Below are 22,724 nucleotides of genomic sequence, written 5' to 3'. Positions count from 1 at the left end.
TAACTTAAAATATTTTTTATGAAAAACTGGTTTAGAGTCGGTCACGCAGCATTTTCCAAACTCAGTTAACCTAAATAACTCAGAAAGCCTCTGATCTGTTCAGTGGTAGCTTTAAAACAATTCATATAATCAGGATTGTCAACTGCTAAATATTAAATATGATAAAGAAAATCACACATTTTCAGAGTAAACAAAACCAAAAACACTGAGTTTTTACCTTAAACTGGAGATCATTTCTGCACAAGATTTGTAAGATAGCCTATATACAAATCTATATAAATAAATATATACTATATATTGTATGTTTTATGTTGTATATAACTATAGACCCTGTATTCTAATATGTATGTATATTTTGTGGACATTTAACACCAAGTAAAATTACTTTTAAGTGCAAACCTAGCTGGCAATGAACTTGATTCTGATTCTAAAGAGCCGTTTAGGTGAAACTGCAGTGTGTTTAACTTAGATCTCAGAGGTCTATTTGCAGTGCAGCTTTAACTGATCTACATTTTCCTAATTCAATCTAGGAGCCCAGCTTACCTCCAGCTCCGCATAAACATTCCTTTGTGTTTCAGAAAAGGAAAACATTTATGGATTGGACGATTCTTGCTTTTAGGTCAACTGGGACAGACTATTATCTGACTGAAAAGAGAATAATTGTCATCTTAAAATAACCGTTTGATTCAAGATCAAACTCATTCATTATATGCTCCCTGAAGAGTCAATCCACTGAGCAGCATCCAGTTCCTCTGTAATTTTAATATAAATATTGATTCAAACCAGCTCTCCTCTTCCTCTGTTTGGGCATCCCTGATGACTAATGCTGTTTGTTTTTTGCCTTCCTGAACCCCCCCCATATTTAGGCCTGGAGGAGTACGTCACTGAGGCTCCGCTGTGTGTAACTACTTTAGTCGGCACGCAGTCTCAACTTTCCATTTTAAAATAAAATGTGACATCAGTTCACCTCTGCAGACGCCAAGGCAAGTGGCAGCTAAATATACAGGTTGGGTTGGACTTTTGAAGAATTAAAATCCCTTTGTGTGCCAGGAAAAATTGATTCCCTTGTTTTTCTTCCTTTTTTTAAAGAGCCCAGCCCAAGACACTCAGTCTGGAAGGTTTTCAAACAGATGTTCAGATGGTTATGACGAAAATAGGAAGCAACTCAGAAGGTTAATAAATAAATAAAAGAAACACTCCTTTGGAGCGAAAGGGGTGAAGACAGTCTTCCTGTGAAGGTTCGCAAGACATCCTGGCGCTTTTCCTCTTCCTGACTGTATGGAGCAGGATGCCGAGTCTGTCATCAATCATTTCAGAACCTGTGAGAACTCTTCCTTCATGTAAGGAAGGATCTTCAGCTGGTTTTGGTCAGTAAGGGCTGATACAGATCAACATCAGCTCTTCTGAGAATTAGGGACATGTTTTTGCTGAACAACAAAAAGTTTTAAGAATAAACTTGGTAAAATCTGAATTTGACTCCCAAATGCCTTCTCTCCATTTTTTTGTCAGCTAGAATATATGGAAACAATGTAAAGTAGGTTGCTTGTCCCTCCAGCTATGTGGCAGGGAACCAGGGTCACCGCAGCGGAGGTCGCTTTGTTGTTTGTGGCCTTTAGCTTCACCACCTGGCTGAAGAAGAGCAGAGAAGTCCAGCTATGTGCTCGCTGAAAATAAACTGCTGCAGCAAACATGCACTGTCTGCCCCTGCTGAGGCAAATGTTTGCTGCCTTTTCCCCCTTGGACACTATAATACTCAAATACTTTTTTTTTATCATATAATTTGCACATACTTCTGATAACGCTATTTACAATGATCCATACAATAAACCCAGCTATTAGCCTTTGGACACATTGTGCGTCAAGCAGTCAGTCAGAAAGCGTATTTTCTCAATCAATTTTAAAGGCCTTTAAAGTCGTAGGGAAGCTGCTTTACCGACGGTTGCATTTCCGAATTTTCCAGAGTGGTCACTTTACAAGAGTGAATAAAGTGAATGTGATTGGTCTTTTATCAAGGGGGCGGGATTGTTGTGGCAGAAGGTTTGCTGGCCTTTTGGTTGTTGGCGGATTCTCGGAAGCATCTTGCTAACCAGTTAGCAACTTAGTGCTAGTAGGTTCCCAATGGGAAATTCCATTGGGACGAAGTAGCACTAAATTGGTGAAGAGGAGGAGAGTTTTGTGTCGGAGGTCTTGGATGAGTCTCCTCCATCGTACATTTTATATTTAGAGGAGGAAAGTGGGGACAAAGTTGTCGTGGAAGAGGACGCCAGGGCGGCAGAAGCTTCGTCAGGTGTAGAAGGCTTATAGCCGTACATGTTTGAGCCCTTGCCTTGCAATGCTGCCAGTTCTGTTAGCTCTATGCCTCATGATTCTTATTTCAACCGTTGCGTATATTAGCTGCGACATACGAATCAAGATGCTATGACCAAAAAAATTTGATTGACAGATGTCTGTTAATATACGTTTGGCCAAATTTAGGCCGTTTTTTTTTTGTTTTTTTTTACTTATGGGACAATATGGTCTGATAAAGAATACATTTATATACATGTTTAAGCCAGAATGATTTGACATTTAAATATGACTTCCCTACGAATTTAAAAACTTTTCAACAGATTGGGCATGACTTTACCAAGAATGGTAGCTTAATCAGCCCCATCTTGAGACTGAGCAATCAGAACTCAATAATCCAAACACACCAAATTAAGGGGAATCAGGTTACGGTGGAGTGAAGATTACTGCAGGTATAATCACTTCAAAATGAAGCCAGGGGAAGGACAGAGGTATAAGATGTTGTGTAAAAAGAAGCTCTTGTTTCTATGCTCTCATTCAAACTGCAGGGAGAGGAGGGAGAGATTTGCCGGAGGATAACAGGCATTCTGATCAAAGTCCAGCAGGTGTGTTCTGAGTGGACCTTTGTGGATAATAACCTCTGTCTGCCAATGAGCAAACCAGTGACGTCTGGGTCAGGAGAGGTAGAGCCTCAGCTGTCATCATGACGACTAAACTCTAGTTTAATCCATCTTTTTACTTGACTATTCAATAAAAGTTCTTTCTGTATGAATTTAGGATATTCTTTAAAATTCGATCAATCAATTTATGCATTTAAAACTCGTTCAAATACAGTCTGACAAATAGAAGGTTACTTCTCAGATGTGAAGGATTTTTCTAGGCAGCTCTTTTAGTCATAAAAGGCGGTTTTAGGGAGAGAAAGATCAAATGCAGAGCCTAAAGATCTACACCTGCTCTTTTCAACCTTAGTTATGCATGTGAACTTCACTGATACGGAGGTGAGGACCTAAAGCTTTAAAAGACTTGATTAATGAGACTTTATAAAGATACGATCATACAGGATTTCCAGTTTTAACTGAAAAAAAACTAGCAATCCAAAAAACAATAATAATCATCATAATAAAATGTAACCATTTATAAAAAAATCTTGGTTCTCTTATTATGTTGACAGATATTGTGACAATTGTAGCAAAGTAAAAATGTGTTTTTATTTTGTGCCTCTCACTCTGGAGGACTTTGCAGAACACGTTACTGGAGCATGCTCAATTTGGAAACCGTTTGGAAAGGTACAGATCTTTGTTCTCTAAAGCAGGGGGCTGATGTAGGTCTTTGATAGCTCATATCCTGCAGCTTTTTGCTGCATCCATTAGCCAACACACCTGGATCAAATGAGTGGTTTGTTACCAGCCTGTGAAGAGCTGGAGGACTGAATGCCAATGAGGGGAGTCAGCCATTGTATTCATGTTCATTAGAGGATGGATGCATCTCAACCTGCAGGAAAGTAACTGTCCAAGAAGCCTGTCTCTCTTCTTTAAATATGGCTTGTGGTTCACTCTGCAACACTTAACTTAGTCCCCCCTGCACTATAGGATCCACAGAGGAGTGGTGTTTTGGTGCTGCTAGATAGCATAAGATGCTACTTTAGAAGGTAAGTTTGCTAACCACTGCTTCTTTTTATTATAAGAATAGTCTTTGCCCAACAGTGAGGTCACATCTGCTCCCAGTAGACATTAAATGACGCCTCTGAACAAGAAGCTAAGACAATAATATTCCAACATCTCTCTTGTACATTTTTTATATCAAATTTCCATCCACCCATCCATTTTCTTCCACTTTCCTCCGGGTTGCAGCGCAGCAGTCTCAGCAGAGATGCCCAGACTTCCCGATCCACACACACCTCCTCCAGCTGCTAAGGGGGGACCCCGAGGCGACACCAGGCTAGCTCAGAGACATAGTCCCTCCAGGGACTGGCGGAGACCAACATGCACCGGGAACAGGTCTGACTTACTGCCGGTAGTGCAAACCAAGCTACTACAAGATACTGCAGAGATGTCTCAGCCAAGACAGTCCTACAACATCCATAGACCGAAGGTACTCGGGACGAATCTCATCCACCCCGGGGGCCCTGACCCAAGTAGCTTTCCAACTACCTTGGTGACTTCAGCCTGGCTTAAAGAGAAATTGGAATCTGCAAAAAACAACCTCAGTTGGCCAAAACTTCATTAAAAAAAAATCTGTCCACAAGTCTGAGGGGTGACTCTAGTTCTTTTAAAAACTGCGAATCTTTCAGGCTTCCATTAAATCGCTCACGTTCCGTGGTTCAGTGGCAACACAGACCTATATTTGGACAGAAGCCATGAAACCTAAAATCCTGTTTCTTCATTTGCATTACAACTGACAGCGGTGCTCTGCAGAAAAGTGGCATCACCCCCCTCTTTCTGTTCTTTCCTCTTCCTCATTCATCTCCAGCCAAAATATTTCACACACCCTTCCAAAAAAAAAAAAACAACTAAAAACAACTAAAAAAGGAAAGAGATAAAGCCAGCGTGAACACAAACTGTCAAGTGGTGGGTTATTTAGCCTGCCATGTGACAACAGTGTGAGGCGTGGGGTCAAGCCTCGCTGCGGTGAGTCTTCAGAGATAAAGACAGATCCCTGCATCAGTTAGCTAATCCTGACAGAGAGGTCCTGCCAACACCATTAGGATAAGCCTGTTTGAGTCTCTCCATACATGAATAGTAGACTGAGAAATCTACTGAAACATACTGAAAGCACATACAGTGTCAAGATGGCGGAGTACAGCTTTAAATAAGGTGGCTTCATGGAGAAGAACCACGGCATTTTGGGTTGGCTTGATGGGCTTTTATTGCAGTGGATTTTACGGATCATAAATGTAAAATGACAAGCATGCAGAAGGCTCTCCTGCATGTTTGTTTTTCTTTCATTTTTTACCTAAGAGTCACAAAAATATTCTCTATATTGTTGCACAATGTGGGTGGAAAACAGTTTTATGTTGTGACAAAAAAGGCATCCGTGACATTTTAGAGAGATAATACACATTTTAATTAGGCCTGAAATTCAATATAAAATAGCTATCCTGCAAATACAAAATAAATAAATATCCTGCAGATAGAAAGATACATCAGAAGGCCAAAATTTTTGAACAATAGAGGATTTTTTTACATGCATCGCTGATTTACTCCTGCATCCAAGCAGCCGTGCCTTAGCATCACATGAAAAGCATGCACTGCCGCTCCCTTCATTTGCAAACCTTTGGAAATGTTTGGTGTTGTTATTTAAAAAGCGTTTCTTTTGTTTAAATTGAGACTTGTTTAACATTTGTTTTTTATTGTGTTATTTTTATCAAGTGAAAGGAGGTAGAAGCAATACTGGTTTAAAAAAATAAATCAGCAGCACATATTAGGGATTAGTTAAAGTTCTGTCAAAATAATCGGGATTGGGCTCTAAAAGAACTATATCGGTAGATCTCTAATCTGTAGCATAGGTAGCATGTCTTCAGATGGGTTAGGCTTTAAATAAATATCAGTAAAAGCCTTTTTATCTGACAAATGGTGAGGTAAACGCTATGAGCTCTGTTGCCTGATGAAAGTAAACTCTTAAACAATCCCCTGGGGCAGCTGATTCTCAAATACTACTGCTCCCTTTTTTTTTTTAACAAGCAAGTTGAACACAAAGATTATTAATCTATTAGAAATGTAAAAATATTTTCAGCAGCAGCCTCCTCATGAAATACTAATGATGCCAATTTCCTTTCCGTCCACCCCCCATGCTGGCATCCGTCATCCCCTCCATTTATAGCCTGCAGGAAAGCTTTAAGTACCCCAGACCTGGGCCAGTTAACAAGCCGAAACCAAACCATTGACACCATAACGGAGCAGAGGGGAGGGTCAGTCTTTATCTGTGACCACAGTTTTAAGTGTAATCACGCTGATTGCCCATTATGTGCAAAGTTGGTGCCAACACAGCTTCCTCCGGCAGCACTACCGGCGATCAGATGGACGAACTGAATCGTTTTGCAGCCAGAAGTGATTTTTTTCCAACTATAAAAAAATAACATTATAAGAAACTGAATATTAAAGTGAGCCTCTGTGAGTGCCTGTGTAAATCAAATTTAATACCCATAAAATCTGAAAGTTCAGGAGAGAAGTCATAAACCTCAGAACGAAGCCTCAGTTTATTCTGGATCAGCACATGGATGTTAGAAAACGCTGATAATCAGATTTGTAAACATTGCACTATGTGTCTATTTCCTTCTTTATTCTCCTTCTCATCTCTTCTTCCATCACTCTGAACCTAATAATCTGTCTTCAAAACAGAGATCAACCAGGTTTTAAGGCCAATACTGATACCAATTATTTTGATTATCAGGCTAAACGGTAACCGATATGTGTTGCTTTTTTTGGGGGGGGTGGCCATATTGCTTCTTCTTCCTCTAGTTACAAAGAAAACAAATGTTTGTGTAGTGACTTTATGGAATAGATTGAGCAAAGAGACATAAAGCACAGTGCAAAATGAAATATTTCTGAAAAATCATCATAAAACATCATAAAAGCATACTTTTTAATACTTACAGAGAGATATGAAAATGGATTTGGATATTTCTATATATATAATTTCATTATGCATGTGCATGTATGAGTATAAATGGGTTATCTATGCTATTTTAGCTGACTACAATAAATGTCTATGTGACAGGATAAAATGGACTGAGATTATAAAGGGGCATGAGTTAAAAAAATAAAACCTTTTCTCATCTCCTTTTTTTAACTTGCATCTTAATGATTTCAGTTATGTTATACATGGATTACAATTTACGTATTCTTTAAATTCTACATGCATACTTTTTATTTGAATGAGATAAATTTCTCTCTTCTTCTCTTTCAAATTAACTTAAGTTCAAAGTATTTTTGTTTTACAGCATGGGTGCAGTTCTGTTAAATAACACAATTATGACAGAAGGCATGTTGGTGATAAAGGGATGAGGAGATGAGGAATATTGTTCACTAAATCACTAGACTCATTAAAAAGTATAAAGAGAATGAAAATAAGCAAAACATTACCAATGAATAAAACATGCAACGAGATCACAAGGAGCCAATTAATTAGTGTAAAAAATAAATAAATAAATGCTAATATCTGTCCAAAATATCAGCCACCCATGTATCAGTCAACCCTTACTTCAGCCTGAACATCTGCTGCAGAGATTGAGCCAACCTGGGTAGATAGATGAGTGATATACTCCACAGCACATCACAATACCTATGAGAGCAAAAATTAATAGAATAGAAAATCCCTTTATTGTTCCTAAATGGGGACATTCTGGTGTTTACAGCAGCAAAAAGATTACAGGAAAAGATGGTCACACAATGGGGACCTTAGAAAAATGTATAAAAATAACATAATATTGAAGACTTGAAAAACAAACAAATAAAATGCTGTCCTATAAAGTGTTTTAACTATATAAATAGTGTGCACCTGGAAAATAAATATCCAATATAAGCCATGAACATTTTAACAGTAATAGATATTTGAAAATAGCAGCAACATTAGGAGATGTGCAAAATGACAGCAGTATGTTATTAACCTGACTAAGGTAGAAACTGTGCAAAATCAGCATGAATGTAAAAACTTATTGAGATTGTTGGGAACAGCAATAGTTATAGTCTTGCAGCTGCTGGGAGGAAGAATCTCTGATAATGCTCCCTGAGGCCTTTAGGGTGCAGCAGTCTGTCACTCAATGAGCTCTGCAATTGCAAATAATTGCATTGGATGCAATGTCTTACAGTCAATATAATAGACCTGTTATTGCAAATAGTATATGTGAACAGACTTTGCAGTGTTCATCCATTTTAAAGATTGCTGTTATGTGATGAGAGAAAAGCTTAGGATTATTTCTGTGCATGACAACTGATAAGATGCTGTTCTGGAAAGTGCACTAAAATGTTTAACCCAGTTGTTAAACTTCAAAATAACTAATTTCTGCATGCAAAATACATCGGTCCCTGCTGTTTTTTTAACATTTCCCTGTTTCCCTGCACCTGATTTATTATTAGGCTTGTGCAAAAACCTGATGTCAGACCACAGATGTATTAGGAGTGCATTTAATGGAGTAAAGGCTTGCACGCAACAGTGAAAAACCACGATCCGAACACACGCGGGTTAGATTCCCACGATCGTAGCAGCTCCTCTTGAATGTTAACTATAGGTGATTATCTCAGCTGATAAAGGGGATGTAAGCGTACTTAACCAAAAAATAAATAACAGTTGGACCCACTGCTGAAGTGTTGCAGATCAGGTCGTGATGTTGTAACAGAAATAAGAACCACTGCTTCCTTTTGTAGCAGAATGAAGAAAACCGCCCCACTGACCTGTTGCGTCCGTTCAGCCGGATTCATCATCACAGCCTGCCGAAAGCGGTTATCCACATAAGACGCCATTGTCTTGGAAGGCGGCGTGTAGCTCAGTTTTTTTTTTTTTTTTTTTTTTTTTTGTATATCCTTAAAACTGCTTCACTTGAGTTCAAATGCGATACGCACAATTGTGGTCCTCTCCTTGTTTTAGTTTATCCTTGGTAAATGAGCTCCGAAGCTGGGAGTGCCCGAAGCCAGGCCACGACTGGAGCCAGACAGCCGAGAGCTCTCCTCGGGGTATCGGTCCCTCTCCGCTGCCCAACCCGAAACCCGGCTGCGAACTGCAGTCCCCGCCGCCGCTAATTATTTAAAAACTTCTCTTAAAAAAAAAACGGGTCAAACGGTTCCTCTGGGTTATTTTCTAGCTGTCAAACCTAAAGTCCCACCGTTAAAGCCGGTGTTAAGGGAAGATATTCCTCGTCTCCTCAGCATTTCTGCTAACGACGTGAAGAAATTCCATAAAGGATCCGGTAAACAAAAGGAAAGCTAACGGCTACGAGCTAACCTTTCTGCAACAACATGGCACCCATCACGAAAGGTCAAAACTCTTCCTATTCACTGAAGAAAAGAAAAAAACATTTTTCTTTCTGCATTAGGAGGCAGCTAAAAGTGGGAATTGGTCCACCGCAGTTTGCTGTGTTCTGTTGTATGCCACCACCATGGTGATTGAAAGACACACTGGAATCAAGTCAGGAGGATTTAGAGACTGTACTTCCTGTTGTTTATTTCAAAATAAAAGTCTGCAAACCAACTTTTTTTTTTTTTATTTGTGAACCCTATTAGTTTTTTATTTATTTAGTTTTTACTGGTTGAAAATACAATCGATCTTAGATTATCAGACATCACAGTAAAAGGGATTAATTAACTTTATTAAAAAAAACACACACCACAAACTATAATACTAGGGAGGTGTGATTTATGGACATAGTGATGTTACCTCTACAATCAGAATCAGAAATACTTTAATAATCCCAGAGGGAAATTGCTTTTGTTACACGCTCCAGATACAGTTTCATATATATATATATATATATATATATATATATATATATATATATATATATATATATATATATATGTATGTATGTACGTAGTGATGTGCAAAAATTCTGCAAGGAATGAATAATTGTCAATTACAGAGGGGGGGTGTCTGAACCACTTGAGGGAGGCATTGTAGAGATTGATGACCACCGGCAGGAAATTGGAATGATTTCAGTTGTTGGGCACACTCGGGTGGAGGCTCAAGGACCTACAGTTACACTTTCATTAGTATAATTTTCCATGAATGAGCTCAAACATATATTTATTAAATGCTTTCTTATTTTTGAGAACACAAGACCACACACTAATATTTATATTGATAGATGTTAGAGAGATACCTTTTGGTGCATTACAAATATAGGGCCTAAAAAACATCAATGCATGAAAAAAATCATTAATAAGAGCTGATTCCAATGCCAGAATTGATATATCATGCATCCCTAGAAGTACACTTTCAATAAATCCAGAAATTGGATATGCTGCATTTTAAGTATAGAATAGCATATTTTCTTCTAGTAAACTTTGTGGTAAACTTGGAGATATATGTTATTGCATGTTGAATATAACTACTATACAATTTGATCACAGTAAATGTGGGTAGCTGTACTGTGACGGAACTGATTTATAGTAGTTGTAAAATAAATTAAGGGGATTTTTCTTGCTGCTTATTTTCATTCAAGATCCACTGGGAGTTTGTGTATTATTGTGGATATGAATTTTGGAGTTATTTGTTTTTAATGAATCAAATTGAATGAAAGAAAATGAAAAATAACGATTATGTTTCGATCTGTTCTTAATTGTTTGTTAAGTTTTCTGGGAGCCTGGTAGTATTTGAATATAATTGTAATTTTTTTTTCTAAATCTTATTTTGGCATTGGGATAATTCTATTTCCCCTCCCACAGATTTTCATGTCTATTTGACTTGAAAGGGATTTAGTAACATGAAGGAGGCTTATTATGGGCGAGTCCATTCAACAAAGGATGGAGAGAGGAATGAAATGTAGGAAAGGTAATACTTTGGCGCCACCAAGCGACCTGGTCAGGAACTGTATGTTTAAGTGCATAGGCACAACTATTATGTATGCCATTGAAAAACAATAGCAAACATACCCTTTCGAATTTCTAAAAAACATCTGCATATGTTTATTCTATGATACAGAACTGTGTAAAAGCAATTACATGTTACTGCAAATTAAAAACAATATGTTAAACGTTTTACAGATCAGCTTTAATTTTTTATTAAAATAAAACATATTGTTTAGAAGTTATTACAACCAATTAAGATTCCACAGTTTCAAAGTAGCCTTTTTCTTCCTCACAAGAGCTTTTGGAATTTCAGCAGATGATTCTTTTTGAAAACTATTTCTGATTAGTGCACCATAAACAAGCAAGCACTAAACAAATAATCTATGTTGTGCTGTATTTGTCTCCATGTTTATTTGACTGAATAATCTTACTGGTATTTAGATATAGCCTTCCTGGTTTCCTGGCTCTTGAATGTAATTAGGCCTCAGCAAATAGCACCATGACAACCGTTGATGGTATTACAAGCAACCATGACCCCCCCTGTAGGCAGAGCAGAGTGCTAGGCTCATGTTTTCAGTCCAACAGGGGCATTAGAAGGCAATTTCTTAGCAGCAGATTTTAAAAAAAGGTATAAATGATGCAGAAGAGTAGAGAAGCCTCAGGCGAGCCACAGTATGGGCAGCGGATCATTTTTACAGGTAGGAAAATTTAGTGAATATTTGCCTAACTTGTTTTTCCCTTTGCTGGGGATACTTCTTGGAGGAAAATTGGAAAATAAAATAATGTAGAGCAATTTTTATAATATTAAAAAGATTTCTTGGACTGACAGAAAGTGTGCAGTATGCATTAAAACAAAATCTGACAGGTGCCAAAATATGGGCACCTCTGCAAAATAAAGAGACATTAATATTTAGTAGACCCTCCTTGTGCAAAAACAGCAGCCATTAAAAGCTACAGTTGCTTCCTGTAGCTTTTAATGACTTCCTGAATGAAGGGAGTTTTGACCATTCGTCTTTGCAAAACATTTCCAGTTCAGTTAAGTTTGATGGTCGCCGAACATGGACAGCCTGCTTCAAATCATCCCACAGATGTTCAATGATATTCAGGTGTGGGGATTGGGATGGCCATTCTATAACATTGTAATTTATCCTCTACATGAATCCCTGAGTAGATTTGGAGCGGGGTTTTGGATCATTGTCTGGCTGAAATATCCATCCCCCGCCGTAACTTCAACTTCTTAAAAGATCCTTGAACATTATTCTCAAGAATCTCCTGATACTGAGAGGAATCCATGCGACCCTCAACTTTAAAAAGATTCCCAGTGCCAGCATTGGCAATGCAGCCCCAAGCATGATGGAACCTCCACCTAAATTTACAGTGGGTCACAAGTGTTTTTCTTGGAACGCTGTGTTTTGTTGCTGCTATGCAATCTTTGTTTGATCAGTCCACAGGACGGTATTCCAAAATGAAGCTAGCTGGTCCAGATGTGCTTTTGCATATCTCAAGCGATTCTGTTTGAGGCTTGCTTATAGAAAAAGCTTCTGTGGCATCATTCTCCCATACAGCTTCTCCTGGTGCAAAGTTGAACGATGCACAGTGACATCACCTGCAGCAAGATTATGCTGCAGGTCTTTGGAGGTGGTCTGTGGGTTTTCCTTGACCATTCTCACCATTCTTCTTCTCTGTCTCTCTCTGATATTTCTTGGCCTGCCACGTCTGGGCTTAACAAAATCTTTCTCTGTGATCTTCCATTTCCTTACTATATTCCTCACAGTGGAAACTGATACTTTGAATCTGCGAGACAACTTTTTGTATCCTTCCCCTGAATGACTATGTTGAATAATCTTTGTTTTCAGATCATTTGAGAGATGTTTTAGAGGTGCCCATGATGAATCTTCAGAGGAGATTCAAACAGGAGAACAACTTCCAACTGACCACCTCATGATTGGATACACCTGGCTATGAAGTTCAAATCTTAATGAAGTTACCAAACCAATTTTATGTTTCAATAAGTTAGTGAAAAGTAGTTAAGGAAGTTATTTTTGGTCAGCCACACTTATTTCATAAATCTAAAGAGGGGGACATTATATTTCCTCAAAAAGGTTTGGATATTTTCTTTCTTTACTTTAGTAAATTAAATCATCATTTGAATTTAACAGCTTGTCTTCCTGGGTTGCCTCACTCAGCTGAATGATTGATAACTATAAATAAATCACAAGGGGAGATATTCAAATCAATCAATCATAAAATGATTAGGGTACCCAAATTTTTGCATCTGTGAAGTTTTGTTTTAATGCATATTGCACATTTTCTGTTAGTCCAATAAACCTATATTCAATACTGAAATATTACTGTGTCCATCAGTTATTAGATATATCAAACTGAAATAGCTGTTGCAAACACCCAACTATTTAGAAATAAAAATAATTACGGTTAATAGGGGTGCCCTGTTTTAAGAATTCTAAGAGAGTAGAGACCACTTTTCCTGGGGTCCATTTTCAACACAAATCATCACAATCAGTACATACAACTAATGACATGGTTACTTTGGGAACATCAAAAATAATAAATAGGAAATGATTTATTATCATTGCAGCTGATTGATTTGAATACTGTAAGCTTTATGTGTTATTATCTATTTCCTTTCGTCAAACAACAGTTCAGTGAAACAGTATTGCATGGGATACATTTAGTACATTCATCCATGTGGTTAATATTTTCCATTTGTTAGAGAGTACCACGCCTCTTGTACGTACACAGCTAAAGATAGGCACCAGCACCCCTCACGACCCCAGCTGGGATAAACGTGACAGGAAATGGATGGATGGATGGATGGATGGATGGATGGATGGATGGATGGATGGATGGATGGATGGATGGATGGATGGATGGATGGATGGATGGATGGATGGATGGATGGATGGATGGATGGATGGATGGATGGATGGAAAATGTAACTAGAATCAATCAATGACATAACTTCCAAGGCTGTGAAAACATATTTACATTTTTTTTTCTCATTTCAGATGATCAAATACATTTGAATATAAAAGATAACCTTTTAGATAATGTATTCTTTGTTTCATTTGATAAAGAAATACATTTGGAAAAAAAATGATTCTCAGTGAGGTTTTGTTTGAAACACCCATTGCTTTAGTTTTTTTTTATCTTTTAAGAGGCAGACCTCAGGTTCCTGTTCTGCATAAATCAAGTATGCCTGAGCTTTAAATCATGATTGAATGGTCGGACATTCTCCTTCAGGATTTTCCTGCAATATGTGTTAGCATCCTTATCCTTACACAGCAAAGTACCCCCTGACCATCATGTTTAGCTGTTGTGACATCATATTTTTTTCTGACAAATGTTACATACATAGTTAAAATCTTATTGGGAAAACCTAATAGGTCTTTGTGTTCTTTTGGGTCAGTCATAGTTCAGATCTTGGACCTCTCCCATTCAGCCCATTTTGTTTGGTTTGGTCTCTATTATTGTGTAATCATGAACCTTTATCTTTACTGTGGCAAGGGATGCCTGCAGAGTTTTAATTTCTAAGGGGAGGAATCAGCAGCACATATCCCTCACATTGGACCCTTTTTAATAACCTTATAAAGACCAAAAATACAGAATATATTTGGTTATTTTATTATCTTATCAGGATTCAGAGTTTGTTCCTTCTAGTATAGGTTCTATGCATATTGAACTAAAAATACAAAGATTTGGTACAAAATTGAAACAGAATGGTAGTCCTTTCATAAAACCATAAACAACTTCTTTTTTATAGTGGAGTTTTATGAATAAAAAAAAATTAAAATAATCTTTTTTCAAAGGGTGAAAAAAGGTTTTTTCTGGTGTGGGTAGAGCAGCCAAAAAATTCACTCAAGAGTAGCTCGACCTCATCATCATTTTACTCAAGTAAAAGTAAAAATTATTCTTAGAAGAAATTCCTCAACAAAGAGTAAGAAAGCATTTGAAAGAAAGGCCAAAGAAGTACTTCGAAAAATCTGATACACTGTTTAAAATTGTGTAATAAGACAATTGTGGTAAATGAAGACTTAAAGAAAAATAATTAATACAAATGATGATGTATAAAAAATCTAAAAAATAAAAAAACTGTCAAATTAATGATTCCCCCCCCCCCCCCAAAAAAAAAACTGTAAATGTGTGTCTACAGTATCTTTGGCTAAAGCAAACTTCTCTATTCAGTTAACTCACTCAAACTAGACAGAGTAGCTAAAAATAATACATACTTCATGATGACATTATTCAAGTAAAAGAAAGACAACCAGAACAGTAAAGCGACTAAAAGTTTTTTTTCTGTAAAAAAGTGGCTAAAGTAAATGTAACCGGTTTCTACCCAGTTTTTCTCCTGTTCAGACAAACAGGCTTTTAGCAGGACTTTAAAATGCTGCTGTTGTTCAGCCTGGGTCAGGGGTCCTTTGTGGCCCCCTGGGTGGGTTTTGGAGGCCTTCTTGGAGTGATTTTGGTAGCCCTGGGTTTAAAATAAACTGGACAACTAAAACTTTGTTCAGCCACACTTATTTCAATTATGTTTCCTCAAAAAGCTGAATAGGTTTGGATATTTTCTTCCTTTACTTTAATAAATTAAATCATCAATTTGAATTCAACAGCTTCTCTTCCTGTGTTGCCTCATTCAGCTGAATGATTGATAGCAAATCACAATTGAAGAAGGATTCTGTTTCCTTCCTCCCAACTTCTCTCACCAGGTCCAAATGGAATTGGAGACTACAGGCCCAGATCGAATTATGAGCCCCTGTACGTTGGTGTGGGTGGCGTTTCTCCTGAGGCCACATCTGATCTGGGATATTTATGGCGAGCTGCTCCTCACGCGGCCCCTCCCGCACCCAGACAGAGCAGTGTGGGTGAGGTGGGCTGGGGATGGCAGTATAACCAGCTGTTGAATGGAGACAGGCTCCTCAGCAACATGCAAATTAAGGTATAAACAGCAGATTCTAATGAGCATGTTTGGGGATAAACTTTTTTTTTTTTATTGTGAGAAAACAGATGCAGAAAAAAAAAAAGTATTAATTAAAAAATTTAAAACCTACTGTGTTGGATTCCTACAGGAATTATTTATGAAACCTGGTTCCTCAATAGATTTTTTTTTTTTTTATAGTGAACTGATAAAAAAAAACAATTTAAACTTAACTGAGTTTTCCTCTATTTTCTTATAGAAATCTGAGCTGAGGCTAACACTGGAAGAAAGAGTCTCTCAGAGGTTTCAGATGAACCAGTAGGCCACCATTCTAATACATATACATATATACATCCATATAAATAAGTGAGAGTATCTCAGGTTTCTATTGCACACTGTTGAGCAAGCTGTACGGTAGGCTGTCTGCCTGCCCATCCATAATGCAACACTTCCACTTTAACGAGAACGCAGCACCTCAAGCCATGGACACTAAATCAGGCCGGATGAACTTGGACACATGACACCAAACCGTCTGGAAGTTGCTTTTTTTTCTGTCTCACATTTTCGTAACAGGAATAATAAAATAAAAAAATAATCATGCACTACAATTGCATGTTTTTCCTGTATGTTATAACACATGATTTTCATTAACTCTATACTAATGTATTTAATAATGTTTTTCAAGGCTGCACTTTAAAAAATGAAATTGTCTTTTTGTTTTACATTCGTGTATACAAAATGACTAAATAAATCTGTCTAAGTCTAACCATGTCTGAATAATACAGGCGAACTGCAATAAATTGCAATATCATTACATTTTTATTATATATAGGCTCAGCAACAAAAAGCCCTTAATAAACAGTGATTGATATATTTCATCTGTTTATAATGAAAATTAAATATGTTCTCATAACTCATAAATTGACAGATGTCCATCAGACACTTATTGACAGCCCCAAAAGAAAAGAAAGTTTCTAAAGTCCTGTCTAAAGAAAGTGGCTGTTTAAAGAGTGCTGTAAATGTTAAGGAAAAGTTAAGTGGAAGGAAAAAATGAGGGGTTAGTGGATTCAAGTGTCCCCAAGAGTTTAAAGCTTTATGGAAATGATGTTTTCATTGTCTTTCAAGACTTGGTACATGCTCAGACAGAAGAACCAATACCTTCATCAGTTACCATGGTATCAAAGGGTTTAAATGAACGACGGCCTTAAGACGGCTATCAAGGGAAACTGGGCTTCCTGAACGCCTCAGCAATGTTATGGTCCCATTTGATTGATCTGTTTGATGGAGTTATTTATACAAAAAAACCCAAACAAGTATACAGTTCAGGTTTTTTTTTTAAAGAAGATCAAAATTTCTAAGTGAAAAATTACTTTTTCTACGTAGCATTCTATTTTTCTGAAAAGGTGAGGGTTTTTTTGTTTTTACTTATCTTCTAAATTAACAAAAATAAAACATATATAGCTCTCTTCTAAAAGAATGTAGATCCTTTGAGTAATACAAATAATATTCCAATATTTCAGTTTACAGCTCATATAGTGGATTTCCTGCAGGCGTATAAGAAAATGAATAAAATGAGCAAAGAAATCAGTTGCAATAATGTGGTCTTAGTCATCAAATCTATTATTTCTGAGAATAGAAAAGCATTAACACCAGTTCATCTGTGGAGGAATCTAAAAGGTGACTCGACTCATATTTACTGTCATGATACGTGGTTGGTTTGCTAGCCCAAGGATGCAGAACTCCACAGACACTGAGGCAGGATTAAAGTCCAATATTTATTAGTGACACACAAGGTTCTGCCCTGGAAGGCAGAGAAGACAGAGCACAGGTTAACTCAGGGACAGATAAAAAAAGCTCAAACTCACTGGTTCGCTGGTTCAGACAGACTGGGTTTAACAGGCACCGATAAGCAGATTCAGGCAGGCATGGCAATGGCATGGAAGAGCATGGCAAGGCAGCTCATGGCAGAGCATGGGAGAACATGGCAAGGCTTGGAAACCCATGGCTACGATCCGGCTCAGAGGGAAGCTGTAACACAGCTTATATGGTGAGCGGTTAATCAGCAGAGCTGATAGGAATCAGCTGTGTGCTGAGAACCAGCTCCCAGAAGGATCCACAGCGCCCTCTGGTGGGCACCCTCTGGATCCCAACAGAAAAGAAGCTCACAGGACGGGAACCAAACAGAAAACAGAAGCTACAGAATGGGATCCACACCGCCCCCTGGAGGGCAAACCTTGGATCCCAACAGTACCCCCCCCTCAAGGGCGGATACCAGACGCCCAAAAACAAAAAACAAGAAACAAAAACAACCCACCTAGGGCGAACAGAGGAGGTAACAGGCACGGAGGGCCAAGCACAAAAAACAACAGGGACCAGAACTCAAAACAACCCACCTAGGGTGGGCGAGGACAGAGAAAGTCTCAGGTGACCGGCCGAGAGGCCGGTTAGCAAGGCTTAGTCTCAGGTGACCGGCCGAGAGGCCGGTTAGCAAGGCTTAGTCTCAGGTGACCGGCCGAGAGGCCGGTTAGCAAGGCTTAGTCTCTGGTGGCCGGCCGTGGGGCCGGCGGAAAGGCAGAGTCTCTGGTGACCGGCCGAGGGACCGGCAGCAGGACAGAGTCTCAGGTGGCCGGCCGTGTGACCGGCAGCAGGACAGAGTCTCAGGTGGGCGGCCGTGTGACCGGCAGCAGGACAGAGTCTCAGGTGGCCGACCGTATGGCCGGCGTCTCAAAAGCTGCAGGGGCCATGGAGGAGGGCGCCGACTCAGCTGCTGCGGGAAGCGCCGAGGAGGACGCCGTCTCTGCTGCTGCGGGGAGCGCCGAGGAGGACGCCGTCTCTGCTGCTGCGGGGAGCGCCGAGGAGGACGCCGTCTCTGCTGCTGCGGGGAGCGCCGAGGAGGACGCCGTCTCTGCTGCTGCGGGGAGCGCCGAGGAGGACGCCGTCTCTGCTGCTGCGGGGAGCGCCGAGGAGGACGCCGTCTCTGCTGCTGCGGGGAGCGCCGAGGAGGACGCCGTCTCTGCTGCTGCGGGAAGCTCCGAGTAGGACGCCGTCTCAGCTTCAGCGACACAGCGACAGGTTCAGCAGCTACCGACGACTGTGGCTCAGGGGAAGGCTCAGAGGAAAGCGTCGACTGCAGCTCAGGAGGAGGCTCAGAGGAAAGCGTCGACTGCAGCTCAGGAGGAGGCTCAGAGGAAGCCGCCGACTGCAGCTCCACCCCTGGAGCAGGGGAGACCACCGACTGTGGCTCCACAGGAACCCAGGTGGCTGCAGATTGCGGCTCCAGATCAGGAACAGAAGAGGCCACCCATTGCGGCTTCACATCAGGAACAGAGGAGCCCGCTGGTTGCGGACCCAGATCAGGAACAGAGGAGCCTGCTGATTGCGGCTCCCGGTCAGGAACAGGGGAAACCACCGGCTGCGGTTCCGAATCTGGGACTGAGGAGGCCGCCCATTGCGGCTTCGAATCAGGAGCAGGGATCCTTAGACGCCCCCTGGTCTCCTGCACTTGACGATCCGACTCCTCGACAATTCGATTCAGCTCCATTTCGAACTCTCGAACATCCCACCAAAACCTCCGGTGCATCCCCTCCCTTAAGTTCCACTCAGGGGTCTCAGGAGGGCACGAAGCAGGCTCAGGGTCCAAGGCGGCCGCTATCTTATAATAGAGTAGCAGCAGCTCCTCCAATTCGGGAGGCAGCTGACGGCGCAGAGCGGGCCTCACCAGGAGAGCGTGCTGGGAGTCTGCTGGGCTAGTCTGATGGCCGGATCGTTCTGTCATGATACGTGGTTGGTTTGCTAGACCAAGGATGCAGAACTCCACAGACACTGAGGCAGGATTAAAGTCCAATATTTATTAGTGACACACAAGGTTCTGCCCTGGAAGGCAGAGAAGACAGAGCACAGGTTAACTCAGGGACAGATAAACAAGCTCAAACTTACTGGTTCGCTGGTTCAGACAGACTGGGTTTAACAGGCACCGATAAGCAGATTCAGGCAGGCATGGCAATGGCATGGAAGAGCATGGCAAGGCAGCTCATGGCAGAGCATGGCAAGGCAGCTCATGGCAGAGCATGGGAGAACATGGCAAGGCTTGGAAACCCATGGCTACGATCCGGCTCAGAGGGAAGCTGTAACACAGCTTATATGGTGAGCGGTTAATCAGCAGAGCTGATAGGAATCAGCTGAGTGCTGAGAACCAGCTCCCAGAAGGATCCACAGCGCCCTCTGGTGGGCACCCTCTGGATCCCAACAGAAAAGAAGCTCACAGGACGGGAACCAAACAGAAAACAGAAGCTACAGAATGGGATCCACACCGCCCCCTGGAGGGCAAACCTTGGATCCCAACATTTACTATATTTCAGCAGACCTCCAGCTGACAGAACATCTGCACCATGATGACTGACAGAAGGCCTTGTGCGTCTCAAGTCGTTATTTTAGCAGAGCGGATGCTAAAAGGCTTGTTCTGCTGGGTATTTGATGGATTTCCTTTCTAGAATTTGCCACCCCTGTGTGAGCAAGTATTCCCCCATCTTTCATTTTTAATCTTTGTGTGAAGCAGTAAAGCACAACAATGAAACCATAAAAGCAGAAAAAGACATTTTGTGTAAGACTGATGTAGAAAAACAATGGGATACATCATTAACTATCAGGGAAAAAAAACACAGATGTCAGACATAATGATTGATGGGACACAAACTAAACTTCAAATAATTTACAGGAGAAAAGAAAAACTCTTGATTTGTTTAGTTTGTTTACTGATGATGAAGTTACTAATTTTAACGTGACAGGAAATGGATGTTAAATTGTTTCACAAATGATCAAAAAAAGAAATAGCATCACTATAAGGAGGTGAACATCATTTTAGGTGACAGAATTCAGAACAAAGGGAAAACTAGCTGGAAATTATCCTTTATAATGTCTTATAATCCATTTCTTCATAGATTTTGTTAATAATGAAAGTTGGATGAATCATTATTTAGGCTTTGAATTGACCATAAAAGTAAAAAATCTCTAAAAGATTTAGTAAAACAAAAGCTGTTTTAAGCAAATATTTCAACCAAACACTGTAACTATTAATGACCAACCATCCAAAAGGAAACTTTTGTTGTGACAAATATACACCATGTTACTTATGAGCTTTTAAGCTTTAGATTTAGATGTACTATAACTACAAAAAGCTTTCATTTTTCATATATAACTTTCTCTAGATTTTCTTAGGTTTTCTTCATCCTTTTTAAGGGACTTGAAATCTTTGTCTTTTTTTAATCTCCTATATTGTGCCTTATTAAACCTTAAAAAGTTACTTATGGACAAATATATGATTGATTGATTGATTGATTGATTGATTGATTGATTGATTGATTGATTGATTGACTGACTTTATGATCTCAAAGTGGCTTAAATAATCAAAAAGAAGAAGACAGTGCCAAAGGAAGAAAAGGTGCATAGTGATATATACGGTGTATACAGTGCATCCATATATATATATATGTATACATATATATGTATATATACGTATAAACATGTATATATATATATATATATATATATATATATATATATATAAAAATATATATATATATATATATATATATATATATATATATACATACATATTTATATTTACACACACATATATATATATATATACACACACACTATTCATTCAAGCACTCTTCATCAATCAGCATTGTCTTTTGTTCGTTTACACCAAACATACTTTTCTAAATGCACTTTCTTTGTCTGTGTGTGTCTCTTCAAGTTGAAATGAGTATAGTAGTTTTTTTTTTCCAAACAGGAGTAAAAAAAAAAAACCACTTCGCTTTCCTGGCTCTGGGTCGTGGTCCTGTCCATTTTACAATTTCCCTGCCTCACACCACTTCTGTGTGCAGAAAAAAGTCTCAGACCTCTCAAGGCCAAAAACTTAATTTTCGTGACATATAGCTACTTTTTCTTAAAATGAACAGCTGTGCAGATTCGCTGCTTTAAGATCCACTTTTGTCACTTTGAGCCGTAATCATCGGGCTCCGCTTCCGATCACCCCTCCCTGATGCTGAAAGCGGCCATTTGTCTACACTGTGGGCGCACCATGTCAAAGTAGGTGCTTCCTAGGTGCTGCTGCTCAGAGAGAATTACTTAGACATGCATAAATCAGGTCAAATACCGCACTGTATATGAATTTATTTGAAGCTTGATTTTGCATGATATAGGTCCTCTAAAGAGATTTCTTATCTGACTGGAACAGCACTTTATTCCCCCAGTTGTATGCTACAGTCATTATTAGCCTCTCAGAGTAGACACAGTGAAAAATGAAATCACCCATCATACATTAATAACAGCTCCCCAGGCTGGGATAAATGAAATCCAAAGAATTCACTTATCGGCCCTGAAAAATATCCACAACAGAGAATGTGTTTTGTTTTTTTCAATATCAACAGTTGATTAAAAAAAATTAATAAAAACACGGATTCTGCAGGATGCCTCATCCTTCATTCAATGCACCAACCGTAAAAGTTTTAACTTCAAACTAGATCTGTGTTGTTTGTAATTTAATCAAAACCCTGCAGATTTTCACAGAAGTTGCAAAAACTTCAAGATTCAGAGCCCTGATGTGGTTTGCTCATAGTGACTAGTGATGCCACCTTCTGACTACACCCACCAGAGAAATGCTCCGGGGAAAGGTTATCGTTCCGAACAGCAAGCTTGACTTTATCAACAGTTGTGTAGAAAAAAAACACCTCACTGCAGTCATCATGGCTGCTGATAACAATAATGAGGTTCACTGCTTAACAGCTGAGTCTGATGGTAGAAGTGCAGAAACCTCATATGTAACAGAATCAGACTGGAGTTTTGGAATATCCTTCAGCAAATTTAACACCTGTGGTTGTAGCCAAGTGATGGGAAGGATAAGAAAGCTGTAGGAAATCAACTCTGCTCAGTTTGAAGAGGGATGTGTAAGACCATGGTTTCCTTGATGCTGAAATTTTAGAAATTTTCTACAATCTAGAGAT

General features: G+C 39.4%; 2 protein-coding genes across 10 annotated transcripts in view; one reads left to right on the top strand and one right to left on the bottom strand.

The window, feature by feature from the left end:
* The window catches only part of rapgef2 (Rap guanine nucleotide exchange factor (GEF) 2), a 127,116-nt gene extending 117,703 nt beyond the window's left edge, over window positions 1-9,413 (bottom strand). For 5 of the 9 annotated variants that reach the window (XM_038300847.1, XM_038300842.1, XM_038300844.1 and 2 more), the window contains exon 1: window positions 8,676-8,744. In XM_038300847.1, coding sequence (XP_038156775.1) covers window positions 8,676-8,744 — 69 coding nt within the window. Of the gene's footprint in view, window positions 1-8,675 lie in introns of all 9 variants that reach the window. The other 4 variants (XM_038300839.1, XM_038300843.1, XM_038300845.1 and 1 more) reach the window with 1 other exon arrangement.
* Window positions 9,414-11,340: 1,927 nt separating this feature from the next.
* On the top strand, window positions 11,341-16,474 carry LOC119793633 (uncharacterized protein C4orf45). The gene is made up of 3 exons (XM_038300852.1): window positions 11,341-11,482; window positions 15,509-15,738; window positions 15,977-16,474. Exons 1-3 carry the CDS (start codon window positions 11,419-11,421, stop codon window positions 16,037-16,039), a joined length of 357 nt encoding a protein of 118 aa, XP_038156780.1. The 5' UTR covers window positions 11,341-11,418; the 3' UTR covers window positions 16,040-16,474.
* Window positions 16,475-22,724: the final 6,250 nt, after the last annotated feature.

Source organism: Cyprinodon tularosa, unplaced genomic scaffold, assembly GCF_016077235.1.
Source record: "Cyprinodon tularosa strain WSP-4 unplaced genomic scaffold, ASM1607723v1 ctg458, whole genome shotgun sequence".
Taxonomy (NCBI): domain Eukaryota; kingdom Metazoa; phylum Chordata; class Actinopteri; order Cyprinodontiformes; family Cyprinodontidae; genus Cyprinodon; species Cyprinodon tularosa.
Note: the sequence above shows the minus strand (reverse complement) of the source record. Positions and strands in the feature narration are given on the sequence as shown.